A 19396-nucleotide genomic window follows, 5' to 3' on the forward strand; every position below is an offset into this window, starting at 1 on the left:
AGGAGAGTTAATTTACATGACAAAAGATAATAATTGTGATTTTCTTCCTGACAGATACACAGGTGTCTTTGAACACATCAGATGGTGATGGAGGAGAGTTGGCAGCAGTGTCTGAGATTCCTCAAAGGGTTGGTGAGGAAGGGACGGAGGTGAATACCTCACAGCAATGTGGAATGACATCTGAAGTGGAGGAGGGAGAGAAGTGTCAGGAGGGTAAGATGTCTAATTTGGACGGGAGTGTTGGTGAGTTCAAGTTAAATATTGTGGCTTGTGTGAAGGAGGAAGCCTGTGATGCTGTGGCTGCTGTGCTGGAGAGAGGTTACTTGGAACCTTCCAGAGGTGAGGAACTTGCGGCTTTGGGAGCAAAAGCTTTGCTGTCTCCTCGAGCACATGGACAGCATCAGGCCTTTACTACTGATGAAGGAAATGAAGATTATCTGAAACCACTTGAGTGCTTACTTCAGGAACAGGCTCAAAGTACAGAGAGTTATCAGGCCACTTCTAACTTGCCTCAGCAAACTTTGACTGAATTTAAAAAAGATGTTAGCCAGAATCTGCAAAGAAACAATGATGCTCTTCAGCATCACCTACAAAGAAACAATGAGATTCTTCAGTTGCATCTACAAAGAAACAATGAGATTCTTCAGCAGCATTTGCAAAGAAACAATGAGATTATTCAGGAACTTCTACAAAGAAACAATGAGATTTTTCAGCAGCGGAATGTGGTTCATTGTCGACTGCTGCAAAGAAGCAATGAAACTTTGAATGAAATGAGGCAGATTCTGTCTCAGATTGTAGTGTTGTCCTTCAGAATCAATGAGAAAGGGGGATGAATCCCAAGATAGTTCAGAGAATTATTTGAGGACTGTGAAGAAAGTCATGCCCTGGGATGTTTTGTTGAAAGTGAGACGTTTTCCCTAACTCGTCTAACAGCAAAAGTAAAGAATTTGAAATCTTGAGATGGGGAGTGGCTGCTCTTTCCTGAGCTCTGGCACTACTCCTTTTGTCCTCATGCGCAGCCTGTAATTATTTGATCCCGATGGGTATAATCTGTACCATGTTTTGGAAGATTCTGGTTAATATTTTAACAGCAGGGCGCAGAATTAAGTCAAAGTCTGTCTGAGACGGTCAGAGATGGCTGAGGTGGGGCTTAGTTCACTGCGGTCGTTTGGTGATGAGTGGGCCCATGCTTTGACGGTGCCAAGATGATGCCCGCCTTTGTGAGCAGGGTTACGGACGACGATCCAGCTCTCAGGCACAGATTATTGGTGCTCACCGTGATGAATTGTGAGATATGCTATAGAAAATGGATGAAGTGGAGAAGAGAACCTACCATTCGAGATGGTGATTTACTCTTTACACCTCGCAGCATGATCTCCAAGGATCAAAGGTATGCCGAACCTCCTGTTTGAATTGGGGTTAGATGAGGAGTGTTCTGATTCGGTCACCCGAGAAGAGCTGTGGTGAGATTCCTGGCTAATTTGGTGAACTAGCCTCCATGCTTTCACAGTCTTGATCTGAGGACCTGCAAATTCAGGTCATTATCTTTTTATCTTGTTTCCTTACTTATATTATTCCACCGGTGTCATCTTGAGTTTGGTGATGCACATTTCATCCGGTCTTGGAGGCCTGGAGTCAGATGGAGATTCTGACCCCTGGTCTTCTGTTATTTTGCATTTGGTGTCTGTCAAGAAGAGTTGGAGGTGGCTGGAAGCAACGGGTCTTTCCCACCTGCCAGGCCCAGGCTCCTTCTCATCTCAGCCCTGGGACAACATGGTGGAGGTGCAGAGACTTTGGTGAAACTCTGGATGAAACTTGGACGTTCCTCAATGAACCAGTGATGGCATTGTCCTTTTCTCACTCCAGGGATGGTGGATTATCCTGAAGTTCATCATTAATCCTGAACTTTGTTCCGTTGTGATTTCACTCTTGATTATATGATCTCTTCCATGCTGACAAGGGAATATGGTGAGCCAGGAGCCTTTTTTTTGTCTGTTAACCTGCAAATTCAGGTCATTATCTTTTTATCTTGTTTTCTTACTTATATTATTCCACTGGTGTGATCCAGCGGTGGCTAGGGGGTGGGCCTTTGTTAATGGCCAGGGATCTCCTTTCGGGGAGTTTACCGAGTGAGTTCTATTTCTTGAGTGTTGTGCGTTATTTACTTGGTTTGTTTTTTCTTATGTGCTTGAACCCTTGCATTTACACAGGGGTATGTTTTTTGGTACAATTTGCTTTATTTACAGAGTAGTGCCACAGCAGGTGTTGGGTGCATAATTAGAAGTAGAGGTAGCTGGTATGGCCTTGTGTCATCATTTTATGTCAAGAAAATCTTCCGTTTGAACTAGTGGTGTGGTAAATTTGTTTTGTATTTTTCTCTTGTTATTCCGGGGTAAAGGAATCGGTGCTTATCCTATGATGGTCCAGACAGACTAGGTATCCATGAGTGGACTGGACTTATTTTCCTTGTTGTTGGTGCCTCTGGCATTGTGGGAGTGTGTTGGTGCCTTTGGCGATGTGGGAGTGTCAGGATGGATGCACGCCCGGCATGGTTGTATAATCCTTGATTTTCGAGTATCCCTGGACTTGTTTTCTGGCATTACTTGATGTGTTGGTCATGTCATGAATTGCGTTTCTATTTGTTCTCAAAGTGTATTTTCTTGCTGTTGCTCCCTTGGTGTCAAGGGGTAAATTGCATTATAAGAGTGAGGTTAGTGTTCTTGGGCTTTAACTTCTGTTCCAGGGTCTTGCAGGTCCTAGTCTGACTAAACCGAATGGGTTAGTTCAGCAACACAGGTGGTTATCCAGGTTGGATGCGGGCACGCTAAGCGGAGGGTTTGATCGCCTACCCAGTCACGTGTTCCCCCCCCCCCCCCCCCCCCCCCGCCTTCCTTTTTTGGGGGCTTCAGGTCTGCTTTCTTGAGAACTGGTTCAAAGAACAAAGAATAGTACAGCACAGGAACAGGCCCTTTGGCCCTCCCAGGCTGCGCCGACCATGCAGCCCGTCTAACCTGAAATCTTCTACACTTTTGGGGCCGTATCCCTCTGTTCCTATCCTATTCATATATTTGTCAAGATGCCCCTTATCGCACCTACTTCCACCATCTTCTCTGAATGCGGGTTCCAGGGACCCACTACCCTCTTGTGTAAAAAAAAAATTCCCTCACACATTGCCTCTAAATTTTGCCCCTCACACCTTAAACCTATGTCCCCTAGTAATTGACTCTCCCACCCTGGGATAAAGCTTCTGATTATCCATGCCCCTCATAATCTTTTAGACTTCCAAAAGGTCGCCCCTCAACCTCCGTTGTTCCAGTGAGAACAAACCAAATTTCTCCAACCTCTCATAGTAAATGCCCTCCATCCCAGGCAACATCCTGGTAAATCTCTTCTGCCACCTCTCCAAAGCCTCCACACCTTCTGGTAGAATTGAACAGTATACTCCCAAGTGTGGCCTGACTAAGGTTCTATACAGCTGCAGCATGACTTAGTAATTCTTATACTCAATGCCCCAGACGAAGAACACCATCTTGACTATCTTCTCCACCTGTGTTGCAACGTTTTGACCTGTGGCCTTGTACACCCAGATCCCTCTGCCTATCAGTACTCTTAAGTGTTCTGCCATTTCCTGTAAATTTCCTACCTGTATTAGATCTTCCAAAATGCATTACATCATGTTTGTCCAGATTAAACTCTCATCTGCCATCTCTCCGCCCAAATCTCCAACCGATCTGTAGCTTCTGACAGTTCTCATCACTATCGTAATTCCTCCAACTTTTGAGTAGTCAGCAAACGTACGAATCAGACCAGTTACATTTTCCTCCAAATCATTTATATATACTTCAGACAGCAAAGTTCCCAGCACTGATCCTGCAGAATGCCACTATTCATAGCCCTCCATTCAGAAAAGTATCCTTCTACTGCTGCCCTCTTTCTTTACTACCGAGCTAGTTCTATATCCATCTTGCCAGCTCACCTCTGATCCCGTGAGACTTCCTGGGTTGTGATATCCTGTTGTCTGCAGTGCCTGATTGCAAGTTTCTGGGCTTAAGTTTGAGTATCGGTTGGGTCCTTCTTCAATTGGATATCAGGCTGGGCTCATTCCTCCCTCCATATCGTTTTTTCTGCAGTCTCCAGGGCTGATTCTCCTCTGGGCTACCCATGAGGGTGGGATCTGTGATAATATGTTGCTTCAGCCATTCCTGAGGTTCCTTTCATTTTGAATTATTCTCTTTGCATCTGGACAAATTAGCTATTTGACTTGGTGTAGTTCATAGATCATCATAGAATTTACAGTGCAGAAGGAAGCCATTCGGCCCATCGAGTCTGCACCGGCTCTTGTAAAGAGCACCCTACCCAAGATCAACACCTCCACCCTATCCCCATAACCCAGTAACCCCACCCAACACTAAGGACAATTTTGGACACTAAGGGCAATTTTATCATGGCCAATCCACCTAACCTGCACATCTTTGTGACTGTGGGAGAAAACCGGAGCACCTGGAGGAAACCCACGCACACACGGGGAGGATGTGCAGACTCCGCACAGACAGTGACCCAAGCCAGAATCGAACCTGGGACCCTGGAGCTGTGAAGCGATTGTGCTATCCACAATGCTACCGTGCTGCCCATAGGGTCCACTTTTTTTCAGGAGTGGACCTATCTCTCTCCAAGATATTCCGTAGGTGGGGGGCTTGAAAACATTTTTACTTATTGATGGTCTGCTTGCTGCTTTTGAACGGTTTGGAAAGGTGCAGAATCTGTTATGTCATGAGGCTCAGACTGTGTTTAACTCCTTGGATCATTGGCTTTTCTCTTTCTCTGTGTCCATGTCATTGGCTCTTTTAAGTGTAAAGGTGGTCAGGGCAGTGGCTGATCTGTACTTCTGAGGAGAGTGGGGATTCTTTTTGTTTTCAGTGTTGAGAGAGGAAAATCTGTCCCCCGTTATTTCCCCCCCCCCCTATCCTGTTTTTGTGGGGAGCGTTTGGACAGCTCTCCTCATGGTCAAGGCATTTTCAGGGATTATAGTGACCGTGGTTCTATGAGCTCTGTTTTCTCTGAACTCTAGCATGGTGGTTAGCATCAATGCTTCACAGCTCCAGGGTCCCAGGTTCGATTCCCGGCTGGGTCACTGTCTGTGTGGAGTCTGCACGTCCTCCCCGTGTGTGCGTGGGTTTCCTCCGGGTGCTCCGGTTTCCTCCCACAGTCCAAAGATGTGCGGGTTAGGTGGATTGGCCATGCTAAATTGCCCGTAGTATAAGGTTAATGGGGGGATTGTTGGGTTACGGGTTACGTGGGTTTAAGTAGGGTGATCATTGCTCGGCACAACATTGAGGGCCGAAGGGCCTGTTCTGTGCTGTACTGTTCTATGTTCTATGTTCTTCTGGTGGAACTGCATTACTGTGCTCCTGTTATCCTACTGTGTTGTTATTTGGTTATTCCTTATCTGTATATGAGGGTATACTTCATAACCATGAATCTAATTTTGATGGCTGTATCCTGGGGTGTTCCTGGGGTATCTTGTGGTGTTTTATGCCCTGATTGAATATTTTTTACCCACGAGGGATCCATTTTATTGCGTGACTCTGACTTTGTTTCCCATGAAAGGAAGTGCACCAAGGTGCCGTGAGTTTGTGGTCTTATTATCCTGAACACTCCCCCGCACTTTTTGTTATCCTTTCAATATCCGTATGAAAGGAGGTGCTGACAAGGACAAGGATTCTGATGTCTGACCCAGTCATAGAACTGAGAAGAAATTGGTTGGTGAGAATGCTCGAGGAAGGTTTCAAAAATAATCCTAAAGTTTGGTATGTCTTTCTACTATCTGGGAAAACGCATTTTAAAGTAAGTTGGTAAGAATGTTTTGGCTGGATATCAGAATTTGTTCAACAGTGGAAGACGGTCAAGGCAAAGAAATCCTACAAGATGTTGGTACAAATCCCTGGACTGGGCTCACTGTTAAAGGTGGAACGGAAGTGTAGAAAAAGTGTCATTTATAAAATCTGGACTGGATTCCAGAATGCAAATCACGAAGTAAAAGTATAATCTTTATTGTCACAAGTAGTACATTAACACTGCAATAAAGTTACTATGAAAAGCCCATATTCCTGCGCCTGTTCGGGTGCACTGAGGGAGAATTCAGAATGTCCAATCCACCTAACAGCACGTCTTTCAGGACTTGTGGGAGGAAACTGGAGCACCCGGAGGAAACCCGTGCAGAGTCCGCACAGACAGTGACCCATGCGTGAATCGAACCATGGACCCTGGTGCTGTGAAGCAACAATGCTAACCACTGTGAGAGAAGATTTTAAGGCATATTTCGGAAGTTGAGTTTGGAAACTCTCATAGCAATCGATGGGAGATTCTGAGAAAAAATCCACAGATAGTAGCTTTCGTGTGTTAGTGAGACAATCGGAGCTTCAAACTTGCTTTGAAGGATTATATTCATTTTTCATGTTTATTTTTTTTCTTGTTAAAACTAATTATTGGTCCTGTGTCTCTGTTCCTCCATGTTTGATTTTTTAAAAGTATTGGTTATCTTTTGTGCCAGGGCTCATTCTGGGACCTTCCCATCCAGTTATAACTTTAATTGGCATTGTTACATGTTTAAGGGTAAGAGGTCTTGAAACCCAACTTGTGGGTAGATAGTGTTTCCTGATGGAGAGGAAAGGTACCCATATGTTTCTAGTCCCTAGACATCTTTGTGGCAACTAAACTGCCCATTGGGAAAAGTAAGATTTCCTTTGAGATTCCTAAAGATAGGCAATGAATGTGTGTGGAAAGTGCGTAAACCCATTGGAACAGAGAGCTCACTGAAACTCAGTTGCCTGAACTGTCCAAGGAATCTGTAAAACGCCTGCCTTTAATTCTTGGAATAAACTATTTGGAATGTTAAAATTATTGCCATTCGCTATGCTTGTTGACATAAACCTCAGGAACTGTCTGCACGACAGATTTCACAACCATTCATTATCACAGTCGGATGCCTTCAATTTCAGTTTGATTCACAGCTCCAAGTGGCTCTGGACACTTTGAACAGGGACTATAAATTTTTTTGTTTTTATAGGAACTGAATGTGAATGTAATTTTTTTTAAATGTTGCTCAAAAATAAGTCTGCAATTATTATTGGTAACTCCCTTTTTATTAAACCTCGCAAGAAGTCTTGTGACACCAAGTTAAAAGTCCAATAGGTTTGTTTTGAATGACTAGCTTTCGGAGCACAGCTCCTTCCTCGGGTGAAAGCTGTGCTCCGAAGGCTAATGATTCGAAACAAACCTGTTGGATTTTTAACCTGGTGTAAAATTTCTTACTGTGCTCACCCCAGTCCAATGTCAGCATCTCCACATCATTATTAAACCTGAGCCTGGTTCCTGAGGTCTGCCCATTGTAGATACTGGGAGGGTCGGCATTGGGGATGTAAGGGCAATGGGTGGTGGGTGGGATGAATGAGTTAGTTTAGAAATAGAGAAATACAGCACAGAACAGGCATTTCGGCCCACGATGTTGTGCCGAACTTTTGTCGTAGATTAATCATAGAATTTTGGACACTAAGGGCAATTTATCATGGCCAATCCACCCAACCTGCACATCTTTGGACTGTGGGAGGAAACCGGAGTACCCGGAGGAAACCCACGCACACATGGGGAGGATGTGCAGACTCACACAGACAGTGACCCAAGTCAAAATCGAACTTGGGACCCTGGAGCTGTGAAGCAATTGTGCTACCCACAATGCTACCGTGCTGCCCTTAAGAAGAAATTAATCTACACTCCATTATTCTACCCTAATCCATGTACCTAGCCAATAGCCGCTTGAAGGTCCCTAACTTTTCCAACTCAACTATTTCCACAGGCAGTGCATTCCATGCCCCATTACTCTCTGGGTAAAGAACCTACTTCTGACATCCCCCCTATATCTTCCACCATTTACCTTAAATTGATGTCCCCTTGTAATGGTTTGTTCCACGCGGGGAAAAAGTCTCTGACTGTCTACTCTATCTATTCCACATATCATCTTCTAAACCTCTATCAAGTCGTCCCTCATCCTTCTCCGTTCTAACGAGAAAAGGCCTACCACCCTCAACCTTTCCTCATAAGACCTACTCTCCATTCCAGGCAACATCCTGGTAAATCTCCTTTGCACCTTTTCCAAAGCTTCCACATCCTTCCTAAAATTAGGTGACAAGAACTGCACACAGTACTCCAAATGTGGTCTGACTAAGGTTTTGTACAGCTGCATCATCACCTCACGGCTCTTAAATTCAATCCCTCTGCTAATGAACGCTAGCACACCATAGGCCTTCTTCACAGCTCTATCCACTTGAGTGGCAACTTTCAAAGATTTATGAACATAGACCCCAAGATCTCTCTGCTCCTCTACATTGCCAAGAAACCGACCATTAACCCTGTATTCCGCATTCATATTTGTCCTTCCAAAATGGACAACCTCACACTTGTCAGGGTTAAACTCCATCTGCCACTTCTCAGCCCAGCTCTGCATCCTATCTATGTCTCTTTGAAGCCGACAACAGCCCTCCTCACTATCCACAACTCCACGAATCTTCGTATCATCTGCAAATTTACTGACCCACCCTTCAACTCGCTCATCCAACTCGTTAATGAAAATCACAAACAGCAGAAAACCCAGAACTGATCCCTGCGGTACGCCACTGGTAACTGGGCTCCAGGATGAATATTTGCCATCCACCACCACTCTCTGTCTTCCATCGGTTAGCCAGTTTGTTATCCAACTGGCCAAATTTCCAACATTCTGCATAAGCCTACCATGGGGAACCTTGTCAAATGCCTTACTAAAATCCATGTACACTACATCCACTGTTTTACCTTCATCCACATGCTTGGTCACCTCCTCGAAGAAGTCAGTAAGACTTGTAAGGCAAGACCTACCCCTCTGAAATCCGTGCTGAATCGCTAATCAAGCATTGTCTTTCGAGATGCTCAGAAATCCTATCCCTCAGTACCTTTTCCATTACCACCGAAGTAAGACTAACTGGCCTAATTCCAGGGTTATCCCTATTCCCTTTTTTGAACAGGGGCACGTCATTCACCACTCTCCAATCCTCTGGTACCACCCCTGTTGACAGCGAGGACGAAAGGATCATTGCCAACGGTTCTGCAATTTCATTTCTTTTTTTAAATAAATTTAGAGTACCCAATTATTTTTTCCAATTAAGGGGCAATTTAGCGTGGCCAATTCACCAACCCTGCACATCTTTGGATTGTGGGGGTGAAACCCACGCAGACACAGGGAGAATGTGCAAACTCCACACGGACAGTGACCCAGGGGCGGGATTCGAACCCAGGTCCTCAGCGCCGTAGGCAGCAATGCTAACCACTGTGCCACCGTGCTGCCCTTGCAATTTCATTTCTTGCTTCCCATAGAATCCTTGGATATATCCCGTCAGGCCCGGGGGACTTTATCCTCAAGTTTTTCAAAATGCCCAACACATCTTCCTTCCTAACAGGCGCCGGAATGTGGCGACTAGGGGCTTTTCACAGTAACTTCATTTGAAGCCTACTCGTGACAATAAGTGATTTTCATTTTGATTATCTCCTCGAGCTTACCTGTCTGTTTCACACTGTCCTCTCCAGCAATATGGCCCCTCTCGTTTGTAAATACTGAAGAAAAATACTTGTTCAAGACCTCTCCTATCTCTTCAGACTCAATACACAATCTCCCGCTACTGTCCTTGATCGGACCTACCCTCGCTCTTGTCATTCTCATATTTCTCACATAGGTGTAAAAGGCCTTGGGGTTTTCCTTGATCCTACCCGCCAAAGATTTTTCATGCCCTCTCTTAGCTCTCCTAATCCCTTTCTTCAGTTCCCTCCTGGCTGTCTTGTATCCCTCCAGCGCCCTGTCTGAACCTTGTTTCCTCAGCCTTACATAAGTCTTCTTCCTCTGAACAAGACATTCAACCTTTTTTGTCAACCATGGTTCCCTCGCTCGACCATCTCTTCCCTGCCTGACAGGGACAGACATATCAAAGACTCTAGTACCTGTTCTTTGAACAAGTTACACATTTCACTTGTGCCCTTTCCTGACAGCCTATGTTCCCAACTTATGCACTTCAATTCTTGTCTGACAGCATTGTATTTACCCTTCCCCCAATTGTAAACCTTGCCCTGTTGCACACACTTAACCCTCTCCATTACTAAAGTGAAAGTCATAGAATTGTGGTCACTACCTCCAAAATGCTCCCCCACTAACAAATCTATCACCTGCCCTGGTTCATTACCAAGTACCAAATTCAATATGGCCTCCCCTCTGGTCGGACAATCTACATACTGTGTTAGAAAAGCATCCTGGACACACTGCACAACAAACACTACCCCATCCAAACTATTTGATCTAAAGAGTTTCCACTCAATGTTTGGGAAGTTGAAATCATCCATGACTACTACCCTGTGACTTCTGTATCTTTCCAAAATCTGTTTCCTAATCTATTCCTCCACATCTCTGCTGCTATTGGGGGGCCTATAGAAAACTCCCAACAAGGTGACTGCTCCTTTCCTATTTCTGACTTCAACCCATATTACCTCAGTAGGCAGATCCCCCTCGAACTGCCCTTCTGCAGCTGTTATACTATCTCTAATTAACAATGCCACCCCCTCCCCCCCCCCCCCAACCTCGTTTACCATCCTCCCTAATCTTATTGAAACATCTATAACCAGGGACCTGCAACAACCATTTCTGCCCCTCTTCTATCCAAGTTTCTGTGATGGCTACCACATCGTGGTCCCAAGTACCGATCCATGCCTTAAGTTCACCCACCTTATTCCTGATGCTTCTTGCATTGAAGTATACACACTTCAACCCATCTCCTTGCCTGCCAGTACTCTCCTTTGTCAGTGTTACCTTCCCCACTGCATTACTACGTGCTGTGGCGCCCTGAATATCGGCTTCCTTAGTTGCTGGACGACAAATCCGGTTCCTATTCCCCGGCCAAATTAGTTTAAACCCACCCGGAGTACTAGAAACCCCCCCCACCCTCCCCCCAGGATATTGGTGCCCCTCTGGTCCAGATGGAACCCGTCCTGCTTGTACAGGTCCCTCCTTCGCCAGAATGCGCTCCAATTATCCAAACACCTAAAGCCCTCCCTCCTACACCATTCCTGCGGCCACATGTTGAACTGCACTCTCAACCTATTCCTAGCCTTGCTATCACGTGGCACCGGCAACAAACCAGAGATGACAACTCTGTCTGTCCTGGCCTTTAACTTCCAGCCTAGCTCCCTAAACTTGTTTATTACCTCCACACCCCTTGCCCTACCCACGTCGTTGGTACCAATGTGCACCACGACTTCTGGCTGCTCACCCTCCCCCTTCAGGATCCTGAAGACATGATCCAAGACATCCCTGGCCCTGGCACCCGGGAGGCAACATACCTTCCGGGAGTCTCGCCCGCGACCACAGAATCTCCTATCTATTGCCCTAACCATTGAATCTCCTATTACTATTGCTTTTCTGTGCTCCCCCCTTCCCTTCTGAGCCCCAGAGCCAGACTCAGTGCCAGAGACCTGGCCGCCAGAGCCTTCCCCGGCAGGACATCTCAACCAACAGCATCCAAAACGGTATACTTGTTTTGAAGGGGAACGGCCACGAGGGATCCCTGCACTGTCTGCCTGTTAGTTTTCTTTTCCCTGACTGTAACCCAGCTACTCCTGTCCTGTATCTTGGGTGTAGCTACCTTTCTGTAACTCTTCTCGATAACCCCTTCTGCCTCCCGGATGATCCAAAGTTCACCCAGCGCCAGCTCCAGTTCCCTAACACGGTCTCTGAGTAGCTGGAGTTGGGTGCACTTCCCGCAGGTATAGTCAGCGGGGACACCAGTGGTATCCCTCACCACCCACATCCTACAGGAGGAGCATGCAACTGCCCTAGCCTCCATCCCCTCTTACTTTACAGAATTAGCTGCCCCGTAGACCAACTGGACCTTCGCCCTCCGACTCTGCTTCCAGTCAGCTGTACTCTAAACTCCAGGCTCCCTTCACACTCTTTGATAAATATAGGAAATGAAATGTAAGGAGCACCTGATCCCTCCTCACCTAACTCCCTCAGTCACCAAACTCTCACTACAGCACTCAATTGCACCCAAATTCAGCACTCCCTCAGTCACCAAACTCTCACTACAGCACTCAAATGCAACCAGTTCAGCACTCCCCCAGTCACCAAACTCTCACTGTCGCACTCAAATGCAACCAATTCAGCACTCCAGTGCAAACAATGTCTGCACTGTAACTAGCTTAGATTTATACTGTGACTCTAGCCTCTGAAAACTGGCCTAATCCAATTAACTAATTAACAAGCTCCAGCTGCAAGTACCTACAAGTAGAACCTTGTTTAAAGCTGATTCAAAGTTCACCTTCTTATAGACCAAACAGTAACTTTTAAGTTAATTAACTAAATATAAGAAATACTAGACTTTAAATAAAAATGACCCCTTATACTCCCTCAGTCACCAATCTCTCACTGTAGCACTCAAATGCAACCAGTTCAGCACTCCAGTGCCACTAATCAGCATAGGGACTGTAAAGGGATATGTGCACTGTCTAAGAGGGGCAGAGATTGGCAGTGAGGGTTTGAGGGATCATGGATGTCAGGAGTCATGTGGAGATGGTTGGGGTATCGTTTGGCCTGGATGCGATGTGGAGAGTATATGAGAGGCGAGGCGACACGGCAGCATAGTAGTTAGCACTGTAGCCTCTGGTGACTGTGTGGTGTTTGTGCGTTTTCCCCTGTCTTCATGAGTTCCCTCCGGGATGTCCGGTTTCCTCCCACAGTCCAAAGATGTGCAGGTTAGGTGGATTAGCCAAGCTAAATTGCCCCTTGAAGTCCAAAAGGGTAGGTGGGGTTACTAGGGTACGGTTATATGGTGGAGGCGTGGGCTTAAGTAGGGTGCTCTTTCCAAGGGACGGTTCTGACTCGATGGGCCGAATGGCCTCCTTCTGCATTGTAAATTCTATGCGATGTTTTGTTTCTATTTTTTAAACTTCGATACAGTGCCGGTTCCCTGAGATTGGCCTTCCACCCAGCCACTCTCCTCACTCGTTCCAGGGCCTAATTCCCAGGATACTCTGTCACCCTGGATCGAATATCCCAATTTCCCAGTTCTATCTCTTGGGTGAGGTATGCTCCAGTCAAACAGTTGAGCACAAAGCACTGCATGAACAGGTCTCTGAGCTTGATCTCACACAGCATAAGGGACATTTCCACACCTGATTTTCCCACAGGATAGTCAGATTTCCTGAACATTAGGGTGGATATTATGGAAAGTAAACTATAGAAATCTTGAACCATCACTCACTGGACTTTACAGGATGTTGTCTACAAGATACACTGCAGTAACGCACCAACGTTCCTCACACAGCACCTTGCAAACTCACGACCATTAACTTCTAGAAGGACAAGAGCAGCAGATACCTGGGAACCCCAATACCTGGAAATTCACCACCCTGACTCGGAAATGTATCTCTGCTCCTTCACTGTCACTGAGGCAATATCCCTAACAGCGCACTGGGTGTACCTGCACCTCAAGGACTGCAGTTGTTTAAGAAGGCAACTCACCACCACTTTCTGAAGGGCAGCTAGGGATGGGCAATAAATGCTGGGATAACTACCAAAGCCCATATCCTGCAAATTCATTTTTTAAAAATCTCTCTTAAAAAAAACTGCTCCTTTCCTGGTAAACGTTTCGCAGAGATTTCCAGTGCGGGAATAGCATGTGTTATCCACGGAGACATTCACACCGACAACAGTGTGGGATATGTTTGGTTGTATTTGACAGCAGATCAGAAGAGGAAGAGTCACAGCATCCGAGGCAGTGATGATGTGCAGTTGTGGGATCAGCCTATGTGCAGTTGTGGGATCAGCGTGTGAACCGAATTGAGTGGCACAGGTGAGAGGAAGACAGGACAACAGAGAACAAGAGGTGGGACAGACAGGGAGAGAGGCACAGCAGAATGGGAAAGAGGAAAGGACCCAGAGTTTGGGTATTTATTTGGGGTGTGAGATGGAGGTCATTAGACTGTAAGACCATAAGAGATAGGAGCAGAATTAGGGCACTTGGTCCATCAGGTCTGCTCTGCCATTCAATCATGGCTGATATTTTCTCATCCCCATTCTCCTGCCTTCTCCCCATAAGACCTGATCCCCTTATTAATCAAGAACCTATCTATCTCTGTCTTAAATACACTCAGTGATTTGGCCTCCACAGCCTTCTGCGGCAAAGCGATCCACACATTCATCACCCTCTGGCTGATAAAAATCCTCCTCAGCTCTGTTTTAAAGGATTGTCCTTTAATATGAGATGATGTCCTCTGGTTCTAGTTTTTCCTACAAGTGGAAACATTCTCTCCACGTCCACTCTATTCAGGCCTCACAGTATCTTGTACGTTTCAATAAGATCCCCTCTCATCCTTCTAAACTCCAACGAGTACAGAACCAGTTCTCAAACGTTCCTCATATGACAAGCTCTTCAGTACAGGGATCATTCTTCTGAACGTCCTCTGGACCCTTTTTCCAAGGCCAGCACATGCCTCCTTAGATATGCGTCCCAAAACTGCTCACAATACTCCAAATTGGGTCTGACCAGAGCCCTGACTGGGAGCTAAGACTTTATGGTGGAACAGTTGAGGAACAGTGGAGAACCTTCCAAGCGATTTTTCACAGTGCTCAGCAAAGGTTTATACCAACAAAAAGGAAGGACGGAAGAAAGAGGGAAAATCGACCGTGGATATCTAAGGAAATAAGGGAGAGTATCAAATTGAAGGAAAAAGCAGATAAAGTGACAAAGATTGCTGGGAGATTAGAGGACTGGGAAATCTTTAGGGGGCAACAGAAAGCTACTAAAAAAGCTATAAAGAAGAGTAAGATAGAGTATGAGAGTAAACTTGCTCAGAATATAAAAACAGACAGTAAAAGTTTTTACAAATATATAAGACAAAAAAGAGTGGCTAAGGTAAATATTGGTCCTTTAGAGGATGAGAAGGGAGTTTTAATAATGGGAAATGAGGAAATGGCTGAGGAACTGAACAGGTTTTTTGGGTCGGTCTTCACAGTGGAAGACACAAATAACATGCCAGTGACTGATAGAAATGAGGCTATGACAGGTGAGGACCTTCGGAGGATTGTTATCACTAAGGAGGGAGTGATGGGCAAGCTAATGGGGCTAAAGGTAGACAAGTCTCCTGGCCCTGATGGAATGCATCCCAGAGTGCTAAAAGAGATGGCTAGGGAAATTGCAGATGCACTAGTGATAATTTACCGAAATTCACTAGACTCTGGGGTGGTCCCGGTGGATTGGAAATTAGCAAACGTGACGCCACTGTTTAAAAAAGGAGGTAGGCAGAAAGCAGGAAATTATAGGCCAGTGAGTTTAACTTCGGTAATAGGGAAGATGCTGGAATCTATCATCAAGGAAGAAATTGCGAGGCATCTGGATAGAAATTGTCCCATTGGGCAGACGCAGCATGGGTTCGTAAAAGGCAGGTCGTGCCTAACTAATTTAGTGGAATTTTTTGAGGACATTACCAGTGCAGTAGATAACGGGGAGCCGATGGATGTGGTATATCTGGATTTCCAGAAAGCCTTTGACAAGGTGCCACACAAAAGGTTGCTGCATAAGATAAAGATGCATGGCATTAAGGGTAAAGTAGTAGCATGGATAGAGGATTGGTTAATTAATAGAAAGCAAAGAGTTGGGATAAATGGGTGTTTCTCTGGTTGGCAATCAGTAGCTAGTGGTGTCCCTCAGGGATCCGTGTTGGGCCCACAATTGTTCACAATTTACATTGATGATTTGGAGTTGGGGACCAAGGGCAATGTGTCCAAGTTTGCAGATGACACTAAGATGAGTGGTAAAGCGAAAAGTGCAGAGGATACTGGAAGTCTGCAGAGGGATTTGGATAGGTTAAGTGAATGGGCTCGGGTCTGGCAGATGGAATACAATGTTGACAAATGTGAGGTTATCCATTTTGGTAGGAATAACAGCAAACGGGATTATTATTTAAACGATAAAATATTAAAGCAAGCCGCTGTTCAGAGAGACTTGGGTGTGCTAGTGCATGAGTCACAGAAGGTTGGTTTACAAGTGCAACAGGTGATTAAGAAGGCAAATGGAATTTTGTCCTTCATTGCTAGAGGGATGGCGTTTAAGACAAGGGAGGTTATGTTGCAATTGTATAAGGTGTTAGTGCGGCCACACCTGGAGTATTGTGTTCAGTTTTGGTCTCCTTACTTGAGAAAGGACGTACTGGCGCTGGAGGGTGTGCAGAGGAGATTCACTAGGTTAATCCCAGAGCTGAAGGGGTTGGATTATGAGGAGAGGTTGAGTAGACTGGGACTGTACTCGTTGGAATTTAGAAGGATGAGGGGGGATCTTATAGAAACATTTAAAATTATGAAGGGAATAGATAGGATAGATGCGGGCAGGTTGTTTCCACTGGCGGGTGACAGGAGAACTAGGGGGCATAGCCTCAAAATAAGGGGAAGTAGATTTAGAACTGAGTTTAGGAGGAACTTCTTCACCCAAAGGGTTGTGAATCTATGGAATTCCTTGCCCAGTGAAGCAGTTGAGGGTCCTTCATTACATGTTTTTAAGGTAAAGATAGATAGTTTTTTGAAGAATAAAGGGATTAAGGGTTATGGTGTTCGGGCCGGAAAGTGGAGCTGAGTCCACAAAAGATCAGCCATGATCTCATTGAATGGCGGAGCAGGCTCGAGGGGCCAGATGGCCTACTCCTGCTCCTAGTTCTTATGTTCTTATGTTCTTAAACAGCCTCAGAAATACATCCCTGGTCTTCTATTTATTCTAGCCCTAGAACAGTACAGCACAGAACAGGCCCTTCGGCCCTCGATGTTATGCTGAGCAATGATCACCCTACTCAAACCCACGTATCCACCCTATACCCGTAACCCAACAATCCCCCCCTTAACCTTACTTTTTAGGACACTACGGGCAATTTAGCATGGCCAATCCACCTAACTCGCACATCTTTGGACTGTGGGAGGAAACCGGAGCACCCGGAGGAAACCCACGCACACACGGGGAGGACGTGCAGACTCCACACAGACAGTGACCCAGCCGGGAATCGAACCTGGGACCCTGGAGCTGTGAAGCATTTATGCTAACCACCATGCTACCATGCTGCCCTCTTGACATGAATGCTAACATTGCATTTACCATCTTAACTGCCGACTGAACCTGCAGATTAACCTCAAGACAATCGTGAACAAGGACACCCAAGTCACTTTGTGCTTCTGCTTACCGAAGCATTTCCCCATTTAGAAAATAGTCTATGCCTCGATTCCACCTTCCAAAATGCATAACCTCACACTTTTCCACATGTATTTCATTTGCCACTTCATTGCCCACTCTCCTAGCTTGTCCAAGTTCTTCTTCAGCCCCCTAGCTTCCTCAATATTACCTGTCCCTCTACAGATCTTTGTATCATCTGCAAACTCTGCAACAGTGCCTTCAGTACCTTCTTCCACATCATTAATGTATATTATGAAACGTTGTAGTCACAGCACAGAACCCTGAGGCACACCACAAGTCACCGGCTGCCATCTTGAAAAAAGATCCCTTTATCCCCACTCTTTCCCTTCTGCCAGTCAGTCAATCTTCTATCCATGCCAGGATCTTACCCTTAACACCATGGGCTTTTAACTCATTTAGCAGTCTCCAATGCCGCACCTTGTTAAAAGCCTTCTGGAAATCTAAATAAATCACGTCCACTAATTCTCCTTTGTCTAACTTGATTGTTACCTCCTCAAAGAACACGAACAGATTTGTCAGACACGGCCTCCCTTTGACAAAGCCGTGCTGACTCAGTCCATTTTACCATGCATTCCCAAGTGCTTCGTGATCTCAACACTCTCCTGAGTTACTGCATCCTGTACTGCGGCCCTTTTTTGTTTCTGGACTCATCTTACATCCCTCCGACTTCCTACATTTGATCCCATCCCTCTGCGACATTAGTTTAAACCCTCCCCAATAGCTCTAGAAAACACCACCCCCACCCTCGCCGCCCCAGGACATTGGTTCCTGTCCTGTCCAGGTGCTGACCGCATGGTTTGTACTGGTCCCACCTCTCCTAGAACCGGTTCCAATGCCCCAGGAATTTGAATCCCTCCCGCTTGCACCATCTCTTGAGCCATGTATTCATCCTATCCGTCATGACATTCTTTCTCTAACTGGCTGTGGCACTGGTAGCAATCCTGAGATTACTACCTTTGAGGGCCTACTTTTTAGTTTAACTCCTAACTCCCTGAATTCAGCTTGTCGGACCTTGTCCCATTTTTAACCTCTATTGTTGGTGCCAATGTGCACCACGAGAGCTGGCTGTTCACTCCCCCCCCCCCCCCCCCCCCATGGGAAGGTCCTGCAGCCACTCCGTGACATCCATGATCCGTGCACCAGGGAGGCAACATACCATCCTGGAGTCTCAATTGTGTCCACAGAACCGCCTGTCTATTCCCCTTACGATTGAGTCCCCTATCAAAGAACAAAAAAAGTAACGAAAAGTACAGCACAGGAACAGGCCCTTCGGCCCTCCAAGCCTGTGCTCACCATGCTGCCCGTCTAAACTAAAATCTTATACACTTCCTGGGTCCGTATCCCTCTACTCCCATCCTATTCATGTATTTGTCAAGATGCCACTTAAATATTACTATCGTCCCTGCTTCCACCACTTCCTCCGGCAGTGAGTTCCAGGCACCCACTACCCTCTGTGTAAAAAAGCTTTCCTTCTAGATCTCTAAACCTTGTCCCTCGCCGCTTAAACCTATGCCCCGTAGTAATTGACCCCTCTACCCTGGGAAAAGGCCTCTGACTATCCACTCTGTCTATGCCCGTCATAATTTTGTAGACCTCTATCAGGTCACCCCTCAACCTCTGTTGTTCCAGTGAGAACAAACCAAGTTTATTCAACCGCTCCTCATAGCTATTGCCCTCCATACCAGGCAACATCCTGGTAAATCCCTTCTGCACCCTCTCTAAAGCCTCCACATCCTTCTGGTTGTATGGTGACCAGAATTGAACACGATACTGCAAGTGTGGCCTAACTAAGGTTCTATACAGCTGCAACATGACACTTATACTCAATGCCCCGGTCAATGAAGGCAAGCATGCCGTATGACTTCTTGACTACCTTCTCGACCTGCGTTGCCCCTTTCAGTGACCTGTGGACCTTCTCACCAAGATCTCTGACTTTCAATATTCTTGAGGGTTCTACCATTCATGGTATATTCCCTACCTGCATTAGACCTTCCAAAATGCATTTCCTCACATTTGTCTGGATTAAACTCCATCTGCCATCTCTCTGCCCAAGTCTCCAAATGATCTAAATCCTGCTGTGTCCTCTGACAGTCCTC

General features: G+C 45.9%; 1 protein-coding gene across 3 annotated transcripts in view; it reads left to right on the forward strand.

Annotated features, from left to right (window-relative positions):
- The window catches only part of LOC119975964 (zinc finger protein 112-like), a 42273-nt gene that overhangs the window by 4758 nt on the left and 18119 nt on the right, over positions 1 to 19396 (forward strand). For 2 of the 3 annotated variants that reach the window (XM_038815956.1, XM_038815957.1), the window contains exon 4: positions 55 to 2878. In XM_038815956.1, the coding sequence (XP_038671884.1) occupies positions 55 to 833 (779 nt within the window). In that variant the 3' untranslated portion in view covers positions 834 to 2878. Of the gene's footprint in view, positions 1 to 54; positions 2879 to 19396 lie in introns of those variants that run through there. The other variant, XM_038815958.1, reaches the window with a different exon arrangement.

Source organism: Scyliorhinus canicula, chromosome 13, assembly GCF_902713615.1.
Source record: "Scyliorhinus canicula chromosome 13, sScyCan1.1, whole genome shotgun sequence".
Classification (NCBI taxonomy): Eukaryota; Metazoa; Chordata; class Chondrichthyes; order Carcharhiniformes; family Scyliorhinidae; genus Scyliorhinus; species Scyliorhinus canicula.